The 13,294-nt window shown below is 49.9% G+C and overlaps 1 protein-coding gene across 2 annotated transcripts in view; it reads left to right on the top strand.

The window, feature by feature from the left end:
- Positions 1 to 13,294, top strand: part of Poc1a (POC1 centriolar protein A) — a 72,205-nt gene that overhangs the window by 14,570 nt on the left and 44,341 nt on the right. For both annotated transcript variants that reach the window (XM_028756741.1, XM_028756742.1), the window contains exons 7-8: positions 671 to 804; positions 10,894 to 10,962. In XM_028756741.1, the coding sequence (XP_028612574.1) occupies positions 671 to 804; positions 10,894 to 10,962 (203 nt within the window). The remainder of the gene's footprint in view (positions 1 to 670; positions 805 to 10,893; positions 10,963 to 13,294) is intronic.

A 13,294-nucleotide genomic window follows, 5' to 3' on the forward strand; every position in this document is an offset into this window, starting at 1 on the left:
ACCAGGATAGACGGTTGGCTTGGTGGGAAAGGAGTCTTGAATGGGTAGAGAAGGCCATGGGGCTGGCCAGAGGAGAGGGATACCTGCACTGACACTGGGGCAGAAGGTTCAGTTTGAGATTCACTGGTAGCATCCCCATGCCAGCCCCAACATTGCTATGGTGCCAATAAAGAAGATGCCCAGTTCAGTCAGAGTGATGGTTTAGGGTCGCAAGGCAGGCCAGTGGGGAGACTAGGATGGGAGCCCAGGCCCCTCCGGCTCCTGAAAAATCTCTGTATCTTCTGCTTGTCTGTCCCCACACAGGCCCTCGCCTAGAGGACAGCACATTGTGTTAGTATTTTGAGGGTTTTCCTGCAGTAACAGAATTCAGCACTGTATTTGCGTGTTCTCTTCTCTTCCAGCTTCACTGCTGAGCATTGTGGGAAAAGGTGAAGGGTCATTTGATCCTCTCATATGTTTCTTCCTTGTGTCTTCCAGTGCCTGCCCTTGGTCCCCATCCATAGATTGTGCCACTCTCCTGGGAAATCCATGTGGGGTTCCCTAACTTACTCATCAGTGGGCAGACTAGGAGGCCAGTGCTGAAATGCTGTCGATTCTTATCGCCTGTCTCAGGCTTCAGTTCTATTCTGGGGGCCTCTCAGCCAGTGCCTGATGGCTGTCCTTTCTCCAGTACACAGTGCAGCCGTGAACGCCCTCTCCTTCCACCCGTCGGGAAACTACCTCATCACAGCCTCCAGTGACTCAACCCTGAAGATCTTGGACCTGATGGAGGGTCGGCTGCTCTACACACTCCATGGGCACCAGGTGAGGGGCGTTGGCATGGCATGGGGCAGAAGCATAGCTTTGACGTAGGTGCGGGGCTAGATTTTACCTAAGGAGATTGATCTGAGAGGCACTCCGCTGGAGCCCACCGCAGCTCCATCTCAGCCTAGAAAATGCAGTGAGACTCAGAGATAGGCCTGGTACCAGCAGGAGCTGACAGGCCTTTTTTGTGACCTCACTTGATTGCTGGGATTGAACTTGGTGTGCCTGAGGAGGAAGTGGGGAACTAAGATTGGGGGAGGTGTGGGATGAATGGAATCAGTCCTGTAAAGAGTTTAGGCTCCTTGGTCTGGTGGGCGAGTAGTGTCCTGGAACCCTAATCACCATGGTGTTCTGGGACGCACTGATTGATTTCCCATGACCTCAGAGACAAAGATACATTTTTCAGAGGTTGGGGCAAGAGAGGGATCTGAGTGTTTGTGTAAGGATTTCTGGCATTGAATCAAGGAGCAGAAGCTTTCTCTCTGCGTGCCTTCAAAGAGCGTCAGCCCTCTGAACTCTGGTGGGTGGTGGCTAGTGTTATGGCTCTGTGGTTGTCCACCGGAATTGGGCTGCACGAAGCTCTCATGAGCAGCTAGCCTGGGGCCAGGTCACAGCCGTCCCCCTTACCAGGGAGTCGTGATGTAGATGTCTTCTCTAAACAGATCAGTCACCAAAGTTTCATCTGTTGGGACATAGTCACTATGCACAAGTCAGGTAGAGTGTGGAGTCCATGGATTTTAAGTGTGTCCTTTTCTCCATCTGTGAGCTGGAAGAAGACAGGATACAGAGTAAGTCCCCGAGGGCTAAGGGGGCCCTGGAGCCAGGCCTGGAGGATCTAGTCTAAGGCTTCCGAGCTGTTTTGGGAACCTGTTATCTGCTGTTAGGGCACATGAGCCTTTTGGACATAGCCTTTTCTTCTTTCTTGGGACCTGAAAGCTACTTGTTGTCCCAGGCCTGCTGATGAGGCCTGTCTTCCCTGTGTTGAGGAGTAGGCCTGTCTTACTTGGGCCACCACAGCAGATACAATGTGCAGTGCCCTGGGGTGTAGTGACTGCAAGCTAAATGCTTAGACTCACGTGTAACCGGTTTGAGTCTTGTAACAGGAGGGCCCGTGAATGCCACCTTTTCTGCTTCCCGTGAGCAAAACAAAAGCACTCCTCAGAAACAACATGGAAACAGGTGCATATCAAATGATGGTTCTTAAAACAGTGGACTTCTCTCTCAGCCCGGGGACACTTCAGTGTGGATTGCAAATGGCATTCTCAGTATTCTGGTGCATTATTCAGCACACAAAGGCAAACCTGTTGACATTGTTCTCCCTGCATCTGTCTGTCGTCTACTCCCTGCTCACTGGGTCACACAGGAGGGAGACAAAATGAAGGTCATGGTCCTACTCTCTGGTGCTTTACAGCCTGGGCTGTGAAGGACTGCACTTAAGGCAGAGGAGCTAAGGGACTAAGAAGGGCAGGCTGAGTCTTAGGAAGTACTGACAGGGTTGGGTAAGAGTGGGCAGACCTGCCCGTGTCCTGTGGTGTGGCTCAGATGGAGGTGATAGTCAGAATATAAGGTCTAAGCATTTCTCTCTACTCATCCTTTAAGTTCCCTGTCCAATACAGAAACGGTGGTTTGTCACAGGTTTTACGAATTTCTCTTCTTGAGGTCTATGATGCCCAGTCCTTCTGGTACTGCAGGCCCAGGGTATCCTCGGCTTGACTGCTTCAGAGTTCTGCAAGCTGTCCAGGATGCCAGGGCTTGCCTGGCTCTGCTCTATGCACATGTTCCCAGAATTCCTGCTCGCTCTTTCTTTCTTTCTTTCTTTTCTTTTCTTTTCTTTTCTTTTCTTTTCTTTTTTTTTTTTTCTTTTGGTTTTTCGAGGCAGGATTTCTCCGTGTAGCTCTGGCTGTCCTGGAACTCACTCGGTAGACCAGGCTGGCCTCGAACTCAGAAATCCACCTGCCTCTGCCTCCCAAGTGCTGGGATTAAAGGCGTGCGCCACCACTGCCTGGCAAATTCCTGCTCTTTCTAGAGGCACTTGTTCTTTGTCTACCTCCTTCCTCTTCAAGGCCCTTGGTGAGACCCCTGTGTACTCACAGCTGGTGGTGGCCGCTCAGGGCTGTTCTCACACCTAGTTTCTTCGTCCTCTCAGTATAGGGTGGCTGTTTTAAGCTTTCTTTTGGGTGCTTACTAATGTAGAAGTAGTTTCTGTTTGAGAAGTTGAGTGTCATGGTTAAGGTAAGGCAGTGAATGTGAGATGTGAGGTCAGGGCTGAAGGGACAAAAGGACCTGACTGCTCATATGTGCCGTGGAGGAGAAGGCCTGTTGTAGATAAGAGAGAGATCATAGCTAGCGGCAGGAACATCTGGGAGAGTCTAGAGTAAACATGATCCTAAGCCAGGCTGTGTGAGGAGGGCAAGGAGAGGAGAGCCAGGAGAGTAAAGAGTAGACAGAAAGGATTGGTAACCAACATGGCTGGATTATATAGGGAAGGGCAGCCCAGCCATACCCTGTAACTGGTAGGAACTGAGGGATGCTGGGAGAGCCTGGCTTCTAAGTCCGCTTTGATATGTTAAATAGGCACCTCAGCCTTTTGTTATGGTTTGAGACCTAACAAGGGCTGCTTGAGCCCAGCTCAGTCCAGCTTACCCTCCTGGCTCAGCCCTGTTTGGAGGTTCTGTGTCAGCTTCCCAAAGAGGAGAATGTTACAGGAGAACAGCCTTGATGATTTGGGTAGTTGGTTAAACCAAAGCCCACCAGCTGGATGGAACTCTGCGTATGGAGAGCTATGGCCAAGATCTGATCCACTCCATCCTTGGAGGTTGGTCTGGGCTGTCTGTGACTTGAAAGTTTGTCAGCTGCTACCAAACAGGTTTGGCTTAGCTGCAGGAAGAAGTACTCTCAGGCTGCATCCTTGAGAGAGGATCTAGCTGGGAGTCACGTCACAAGAGGCTGTAGACAACCGGTTCCCAGTCCCAAGAACTACTCCACTTGGGAGGTCCGTTTCCTGCCTTGATCTTCCAGAGGAAGTGCAGGTGGGCTCTGGTGCCTTAAGCTTTCATCTCCTGTTCCAGGGGGCAGTGGCATGATGGGGGATGAAGCTCAGCTGTTACCAGCCCCCACCCTACCCCCAGCTTTATGTGGTTTAGAAGCTCTAGGGCTTGTAAGTGGCCCTGTCCTACAGATAAGCAGCGTGGCAGATTTGGAAGCTCTTCTGAGAACAGGTGACATTGAGAGCCTCAGGAGCTTCTCCGGACAGTAGAGCTGAGACAGGCACTCACATCACAGTTTCTGCCACACTCACGTGCCTGTCACATATGGCTTTGACATTTTCGATGTGGTTTTTACCCTTGGCTCTGCATCACTGGTCTGGATAAGATGCCAGCAAGCCTCATGGCTGCTACATCCCTACTTGATTGCTGTGTGACCTAATAGGAGAGGTACCCCATGAAACTAACTTAAACTCGGGAGGTGCAACTATGGGTTATGGGGCTCTCACTGTGTGGCAGTCCCCAGGTATAATCCCTAGACCGATGTCACAAGGAAGTCCATTGAGTAAAGCAACTTCCTTGTGCTTCCGTTTCCATATGTGTGGGAAGAGGACCAGCATGGGGGAGGGTGGAGCCTGGAGGAGGTCAGCCTCAGAGTCAGACCAGGAAGCAGCCCTTGGCCAGGAGGGAGGGGCTATGTATGCTGGAGAGCTGTGCTTCCGTGTCCTGTCAGGACAAGGCGTAAGCAAGCCCTTTTGGAGAGACTGTAGGAGAGGATCCGACATAGGAGAAAGAAGGGTCAGATCTGCAATGCTTTGGGTGACTTTCTCATCTGGGTTGAGGTCATAGCTGCCTTAGTGTGTCTTTTCCATTGTCTCCTTGGGCACAAGGGCATTACCATGAAGTAACTTGTCAAGCACCAGGATGATCTCAAAATCAACTCAAATCAGCTTTGAGTTTCTTAGATTGGACCTGTGTGCAGATGTGGAAGGCAGACATCAGCCAAGGAGTCTGCCATGTGGCAGTTTGGTCATTCTCTGGTATATGAGGGGCCAGACTTCTCAGTGGCCCACTTGAAGGGCATTCTATGCAGCAAGGGGTTTGATATAGGGTAGAAGGTCCCTGTTGTGATACTAGGGTCTCACTATGGGGTGAGGGGCTCACATTGTGGGGCAAAGGACTTAGTCTTGGGTAAGTAGCTTACTTTGTTGAACTAAAGGCACACTCTGAGTTGAGAGGCTCACTCTTGGGTGAGGAATTTGCTCTGTGTGGGAGGGCCTCATTTTGGGGTAAAGGACTAATTCTGTTGAGCTAAGGACTTCCTCTGTGGGTTACAGGACTCTCGCTGTGTAGAGTGAACTGAGGGCTCACTGCAGGATTGCCTAGCTCCACTTCATGTTTGCTGTAACAAATACCTTAGTACCAAACCTCCAGGCATGGCTGCATACCGTAGCGGTCCAGCATTGAGGAGCCTAGACCAGAAGGTTTACAAGTTCAAGGACAATGTGGGCTACATAGTGAGCCGTTGCCTCAAAACAACAGCTATAAATAAAAAAATTACCCAAATTGGGAAATCAATGAAGATAGGAAGTTGTTTCCTCATGCTCTGATACTGAGAGGTCCAAAATCAAGGTGCTGGCCAAGGCGAGGGTTGTTGCTGTTCTCTGCTTTCAGGGTAGTACCTTGACACCGCCTCCTCCTGGGGAGGAGTCCTGTGTCCCATGTTTTACCTCAGTTGGCAGATAATAGGTGGGCAAAAAAGACAAATTCCCTTTCTGTTTATAAGGCATAGCCTTATAAAAAGACCACACTTTGGAACACTGCTGCTTTGGGACTAAATTTTAACATGAATTTTTAGAAGAACAGAAACATTCAAACCATCAGAGAGATAGAAATTGGTAAGTTTATTGTAGGCATAAAGATTTTGGTATTGTCATGTGGCCCTGGCTTTGGGATTCCCTTAGTTCATTTTACAGTCCATGTTGCTTGCCTACCCCTGGGCCCTGTGTGGTCGGCTCTTCTGAGGTTCTGTGGGAATACTGCTGAGTGACATGGCTGACAGGCCAGAGAGCTGGGTGAGTTCTTTGCTGGCTTGGACTTGCATGGACTTTGGGCCTTTATCGCTCTGCCTTAGCTTGGAGCCTCTCAGCAATGGTGGGAGGCAGTGGACTGTCTACAAGCCTGAGTGGACACTGCCACACTTTCATTCACTGCACCAGCTCAACTCCAGAGGGCCTGCTCTGAGTCTGAAGCTTGGGGGTCTGCCACCATGGTGGCAGCTAAGCAGGAAGGCAGAATTCCCAGCTTGTCTCTCCGCTCAGTGTAGATTTAGGGAGTTGAGATCTGTCTAGGAGCTGCTGTATGCCCCCTCAGCTTACGTCAGGGAACACTGGCAGGAGAGGGAAGGGTTTCCCAGTAACTGTAGCTGTCATTTAAAGCTATGTGCCCTGAGCAGGGCCCTCACAGATCCGTGTGGCAAGTGTGGGGGCAAGATGCTAGAAATACAAATTTATTTTTCTGTATTTTCTGAAACATAGTCTTGAGGCACGCTCATTTTGGTTTAAATCCCCTAGAGCTATTTGGGAGAGGATGGTGGGTGGGCGTGGGCAGAGAGTTAAATCTGGTATTAGTGGCTGTGCACTTGGTATGCATGTTACTGCAGACTGTCACTGTGGAGACACTGAGCCACACACCATCCGGCGAACACAGGCGTCTGCCCTAATGTAGGTGGGAACGCTTTCATTGGACAGAGGCTGCTAGCTGTACTCGGTGGGCTCCTGAGGGACCCACAGATGTGTTATGGCCCTAGGCTGGGGTTGGGGAACTGGAGGAGAGAGAGGAGTCTCTGGTGCTTGGACAGCCCCTGGGGCTTGAGCCGTGGAAGTGATATTCTGGAACATGTCTTGGGTGCACTTAGCCCTTTTCCAGTCCCTTCGTTTTGGAGTATGTTGGTCATCTGGTCTTACTTGGGATTGGTTGAACTCCTCTGGGAAGTGTAAGGGGCCACGTAGACAGGGAGTAGTAACGTGCACCCCTGTAAGAAACCTAGAGTCAGCCTGGCCCCGTGTCACCTTCTAGCAACCCCAACTTGAGAGCTGGGAGCAGGGTCCTGGGTCAGGATTGAGAGGGAGACTTACTGTCCCTGGGCAGCACCTCCTACCCAGAGCTGCAGTGTCCCTGTGGGTCACCACGTAGATATATAAACACCTGATAGACTGGACTGAGTTTCATCACAGCGTCAGAGGCCGGAGCACCCACACCAAGAGTTCCCTGGCCTCCTAGTCAGCACGTCTCTGATGGCACTCTTCTTTTTGTCCTCGAGGAGTGCATGATGTGACAGCCCTGTTTGCTTACTGGTACATGGTGTGTCAGGTGCCTGGCTAGACTTAGGATAGCTCTTAGGGCACCATGGTCGGAACCAGGTGACAGTCTGGGGACTGTGAGTGAGGGGAGTGCCGAGCTGGACGGGTGCTTAAGGGTAGCAAAGTGTGCAACCAACTTAATCACTGTGGGGCCGTTCTGCCTGTTTGCCTGCCCATTCTCTCTCCTTCCCTCCTCCCATCCTTTTTCTTGTTTCACTGATGCTTGCTGTTTAAAGGAAATAGATGGGGAACTGACCAGATGGCTTGTGGGTAAAGAACCTTGCTGGCAAGCCTGATGACCTACATTCTATACCCAGACCCCATGTGGTAGGAATAGAGAACCAACCTCTGCAAGTGGGCCTCCTACTTCCACATGTGTGCCATGACACACACATGTTCTTGCTAAATAACTCAATAAAGTATAGAGAAGAAAAAAAAAACCCAAACAAAATAGCATGGATTCTGTGAGTCTGGAAATTGACAAGGGAAAAGAGGCATGTGGTGAAATGACTGGGTGTGAGTTCAGTCAAGCATGGTAGGGTGAGGAGAGAAGACAGGGTAGATACCATGTGTATGCAGTGTTCATGACAGATTAAGAAACGTCACCTCATAAAACAACTTCAGGGAAGGAGAGGTGTTGGCCCAGCTGAGCTTGTGAAGCCTCTACATGGATGTAGTTAGAATCAGACATGGACCAGGGCCACCAGCACATGGGCCACCCTGCTGCTGTAGGGTGCAAGGCAGCTGGAATCTACACTGCTGAAGTCCCAGCAAGAGATGACCGTGCTCAGGCCACATTTAGGACTCGATGTAGAGGGACCAGGGACAGGCCTGTCCTTGGGAGAGAAGAACTCAGCAACATCCCTGCCTAGAGCTGGGTACAGTGCATGAGGAGTGATTAATCCAATGGAAGGAATAGGCCGTCACCAAGCTCAAATATACTGTATTTGATCAGTGACATGGACAGAAAGGAAGAGTCATTCACTTCCAAATAACTGCCTGAAGAAGAACTTGGGTCAAAACTGGCAGTTTGGGAGGGCGTGTCCATGAATGAGTTACAGACTAGAAACTTCTGGGATCTGGCTAAGGTGGAGTCATAGACAAATGTATTTAATATGAAGGAAGATTGAAAATGACTGAAGAGCTCAATGTTGGGGGCTCTAGAAGGAACACTGAAGAAGAGGCCCTTTTTTTACCCAGCCTTTGAGGAGCAGTCAAGTAGGTTAGAGCATTGGTGAATGGAGGAAAGAGCCTGGCAAGATGAGCAGAGGCTGGCTTGTCAAGGCCTGAGAGCCTCATGAGGCCCAGAGCACGTCAGCATAGAGAGCCTGGTCTGCGCAGTAGGTCTGAACATCATCATTTGATCTTGTTGTCAAGCAAATATCGTAGCCTGTACTTCACAAACCAAAGTGGCCACAATAGCACGGTGATGCAGTCTGATAGGAGTCCAGGCTGCACTCAGCGCCCAGGCTGCTTCCTGGGGCTCTGCACAAGCTAACAAGCCGCTGGATGAGCGCTGTTCCTTCTAGGAATGCAGTGGGTCCTGGTTGCAGGTGTCTTGCAGTCCTCTTAGTAGACAGGCACTGCTGGGAAGGAGTGTGGGCCCTACAGAGCCTCCAGGCTGCTTGTGCGTCCCTGAACTCGAGCACCTGGCCTCTGGCCTTGATCCCCCTGTAAGCTGGGTGCAGTCTCCAGTGAGTCCACTGCTGTTGCTGCTGACATCTTGTTCCCAGCTTGGCATCTGGTGTTGGAGTGATGACAGCAAGGGGAGGGAGCCACCAGTGTGTGTTTGCTTGCTTCATTGCTGGCCCCTTCCTGGAGCTCTTCCCATGAGCTCTGGGTGGGCAAAGGGGCCCATCTGCTTTTGAAGCTCTGTTCTCTGGTTTCCTTACTGTTTTTTTCCTCTTTGTTTTTCCCCCCTCAAAATGAAAAAGCATTTTTTTTATAGTATCACTGCCATACATTCATTAAAAACTTCCAAATATGAAAATGGCCAAGATTGTCAAGAATCAGGTAGCCATTCTTGGAAAGTGTATCACCTCTCTCCATCAGCCTTGTAACCCCTTGCCAACTGTCCACTGGAAGGGACATTCCCCACCTCCACTCTCTGCACATGCAGCCAGTGTTACTCAGAAGTGGAGTCACATGGTCCAGGATGCCTTGCACGTGGTATTTGACACTCACTGTTCATGGATGTGAGTGGGCATTGTTCCCTATCAGTAAAAGTGGGTCCACATTATCTTGGCTAATGGTAGCTTAGAATTCCTGGGGCTGCCAGGGGTAGGGCACACCAGAGCCTGTGGCTCCACTTGCGTGGAGAAGGGAGGTGACAGGCAGGCGTTGGCTTTGTATTGTATCTACTCGGGCTTTGTTTCCCACAGCTTGGAGTAGTAAAGGCACACACTGTCCTCTGGGGATTAGGTGGGTTAATGCAGGTGCAGGGCTCCGGGCAAGCCACCGCTAGCTGAGGTGGGACTCTATCTCTCACTCCATTCTGAACACCTCTGAGAGAGAGAACTAGAAATGGATTCTAGAAGTGTGAGCAGGCATGTTCTCTCTTGAATCTGCTCAACTGTCCTATCTCCTGGGGGAGGAGAAGCTGCTCATGGCTGTGAGGTCTCTTTCTAACCTAAACTAGGCTGAATGCAGGGAGTCTCCCTAGCTTCCCCTGTCTCTAGCCGAGGCTCTGCTGCTGAAGGCCCCTCGTGTGGGCAGTTCTTGTTACAGTCTGGTGGTAGAGGAACTGAGAGGAACCTTTGTGACAGATGTAAGAGACAACCTTTGACTTGGTTTTGCCTGCAGAATGCCGGGCACTAGCCATGGTAAATGTACAGCTGGGGGAGAGATGGTTGCATCTGTGGCTGTGACCAGATCCTGGCTTGGCCTATCTTTCTCAAATGGATTCCTGGCATATGGGGAGGAATGTTCTTTCTCTATTGGGAGATCGTGATCTTGCCACCCCCAACCCCCAACCCCCAACCTGGGCGTGTTTGTTGGAGAGTGCTGCATAGCATGTACTTGACGTTCCCCTTTAGGTAGTCACTCTGACCTTCAGTCCCCAGGAAGCCAGAGCAGCGCATCACCCAATGTTAAGGCTCAGACTTAAGGAAAATGCATGTACAATTGAGACACTGGCGTCATTTCATCCACTTCCCAGGCACCTTCAGTGTTTCCCTCCTCGGCCTCCTTCCTATTGTTCATTCAAGCCATTGGCTTCTCCTTGGAGCTGCCTTTTCTCTGGGCTGCAGTAGGGCAGTGTTAGGCCTACATCAGAGAGGTGAGTGTGATCTCAGCTATGTATCTCTGACCTCCTGTTTCTCACTGGGGAAGCCATGGAAATGGTGCCAGCCTGGCCAGACTGCCAGCGTGGGTGTCCTGCTCTCTCCCTTCTGCCTCCCCTTGATCCCACAGCCTGGCCTGTGTTGAGATGTTTGGAGGCTGAGGCCCAACTGTGCTTCTTATACCTGAATACATGCAGGCTTCTTGGGCAGAGGCTAAGAAGGACCATGTGCTGGACAAGGGCTCAGACTTTTGTCCCACTGCAGCTGCTATTCTGGAACTATGCAGTTAGACTCAGAGTGACCTTTTGGGAGGGTTGCAGGGTGTATATGGAGATACGGTCTTATGTACCCCAGGCTGGCCTAGAATTCCTGATCTCCCGACCATCACCTCCCAGTACTAGAGTCACTGGCATGTCACTATGTCCAGCTGACCTTCGGTGTTTGTTCTGTTTGTTCTGCTAGGGGCATGCTACCACCGTTGCCTTTTCAAGAACGGGGGAGTATTTCGCTTCCGGAGGCTCTGATGAACAGGTAAGAAAGAATGGCCTAAGGAATCAGAACTCCATAGGAGGCTGGAGGCCATCCGAAAATAGGGTGAACACACTGACGAAGTGTGAGTGGAGGCACCCAGGTCCAAGGTATCGGCTGTTCCCCAACAAATCTCCTTCAGGGATGACCTGTGGAAGTATCTCAAACTAGAATGGATTGGAGGACTTTGAGCTAATTATCATGGTGAAAAAGTTGAAGAGTTTCAGGTTTTTCCCCCTGATTGCATAAACAGTGAAGAATTCTGGCTACTTACTGCAGATCTGGTAATGTCGTCAGTGTGGCAAGCATTCCATAGCTCATTTAGCTCCCCTGCATCCTGTGGGATAAGTCTTCCCACTTTAGTCTTATAGATGAGAAACCAGTCTCAGCAGAGACGGCAGAGAGGGCAGAGAGGGTAGGCCCTAAGCCCATCTGACTGCTGGGCCTCCTAGTCTGGGGGCCTCTGCTCCATTCTCTGCTGTCTTTGGCTTCCCAGCTCACTGTCCATCTAAAGGGTCAGCATTTTCTGTATCCTTGACTGCAGAGAGGAAGTCCTGTCCCACCTTATCACCACTCACACTGAGGCTTCATCCTGTTAGCCCTGTGCCTCTTTGCCCAGACTGCTAAAAGCCACGGGCTTATCTGCTGGGGGAGGGAGGTACTCTGACCTTGGTGTCCAGCTCAAAGCCTGGCCCAGGAAAGGTGTGGGGCACTGAGGGATGCACCTGTCAGCAGTGTCCCAGGGCATACACAGTCCCTTTTGTCCAAGCATGGCGGAAGAAAGAGTGGTGGCCATAAACATGCTTGATCTGGTGGGCTGCTGAGAATGTTCATCCTCTGGGTGCCCAGCCTCTGTGTACTTAGCCTAGACAAGTCCTGTTTGCCTTCCATAAGTCCCAGCTGCAGTAAAATGTACTGATTTTCAGTAAAACAGAGGTTACCTAAATGTTCTTTGTCCATAGCCTAGATAAGAGCCAGCTTGTACCTTCCCACCCCATCACTAGGTCCTAGCTATCAGCCAAAGAGGAGGAAGGTACTGGAAAGCCTTGAGCCTCCAGTGAGTGTGAAAGCAGAAGCTGTATGGCAGGTGCTCGTGTTAACCGTGTAGTAGAGGTGTACACTAGAAGCCATGCTAAGACAAAGTCACCCAGACAGCAAGGCTGACAATTCCCTCAACGTTTTACAATTTGGTCATGTTTTTCTGGGGTGACATTGATGTTAAGTCTACATTCATGCTGGCCACTCTGTTGTTAGTAATGTTAGGTCTCCACAGTTATATAAGAACTTTGTACGTGCTGTATGCATATGCCAACATTCTGTTTGTAAAATGGTAGACGAGGTACCCATATGCCCATCTCTCTGGGAAGTATTAACAGTGGTAACTGTGAGGAACCTCTCGAGGAATCATGTTCATTGCTGTGTCCCAATGGAGTGACATCCAGGGTATGTCAAGTCTTCTAGGGTAATAGAGTCGTGGGTTTTTTGTTTTGCTTTATTCTGTTTTTTTGTTTTGTTTTTGTTTTTTGTTTTTGTTTGTGACAGTCATAAACTACTCATCATGTTGTATGAGTCTTCTGATGGCCAAGTCACCCACCCTGAAAATAAGCCTAGCAGCACCCAGCCGCCTATGACTGCTAGCCACCACTAGAGGGTACTCTTGCTTCCGAGCAGAGTAACTGAGCTTTTGTGAAATACTTTTAGGCATTATCTGTTTTGGAAAATACTGAATGTGGTTAGTTATTTATTTGGGATTTTTTGACATTTATTTTTGTATCTTTAACTTTCTTTTAAAAATGTGCATAGGTTGAGTTCGAGGCCAGCCTGGTCTACAGAGTGAGTTCCAGGACAGCCCGGGCTATACAGAGAAACCCTGTCTCGAAAAAACCAAAAAAAAAAAAAAAAAAAAAAAAAATGTGCATAGGTGTTTTGCCTCTATGTATGTGTATGCAATGCCTGTGGAGGCCAGAAGAGGGCGTCGGATTCCCTGGTACTAGAGTTACAGAGGTTATAGTTGCTATGTTGGAATCTATCCGTCTGTCTGTCTGTCTGTCTGTCTATTTGTGTTGAGGCAGGATCTCACTCTTTAGTGCTGGGTGGCCTGTGTATACCAGCTTGGCCTTGAACACACAGAGGTTTACCTGCCTTTCCCTCCAGTGCATACACTACCATACCTAGCTAAGAATGTATTTTTTTATTATTAAACTTATTGGACTTAGGATAATGAGTGTGTTACTCTCCATTCCCTGGTGCCAGTGACTGTGTCACACTGTGTCCTCTGAGCCTCATAGCAGCTCTGAGATCTGGGAGCTGGGATCTTTTCACAGAAGAGGGCACA

This window comes from Grammomys surdaster, unplaced genomic scaffold (assembly GCF_004785775.1).
Source record: "Grammomys surdaster isolate TR1022 unplaced genomic scaffold, NIH_TR_1.0 126131, whole genome shotgun sequence".
In the NCBI taxonomy this organism is placed as follows: domain Eukaryota; kingdom Metazoa; phylum Chordata; class Mammalia; order Rodentia; family Muridae; genus Grammomys; species Grammomys surdaster.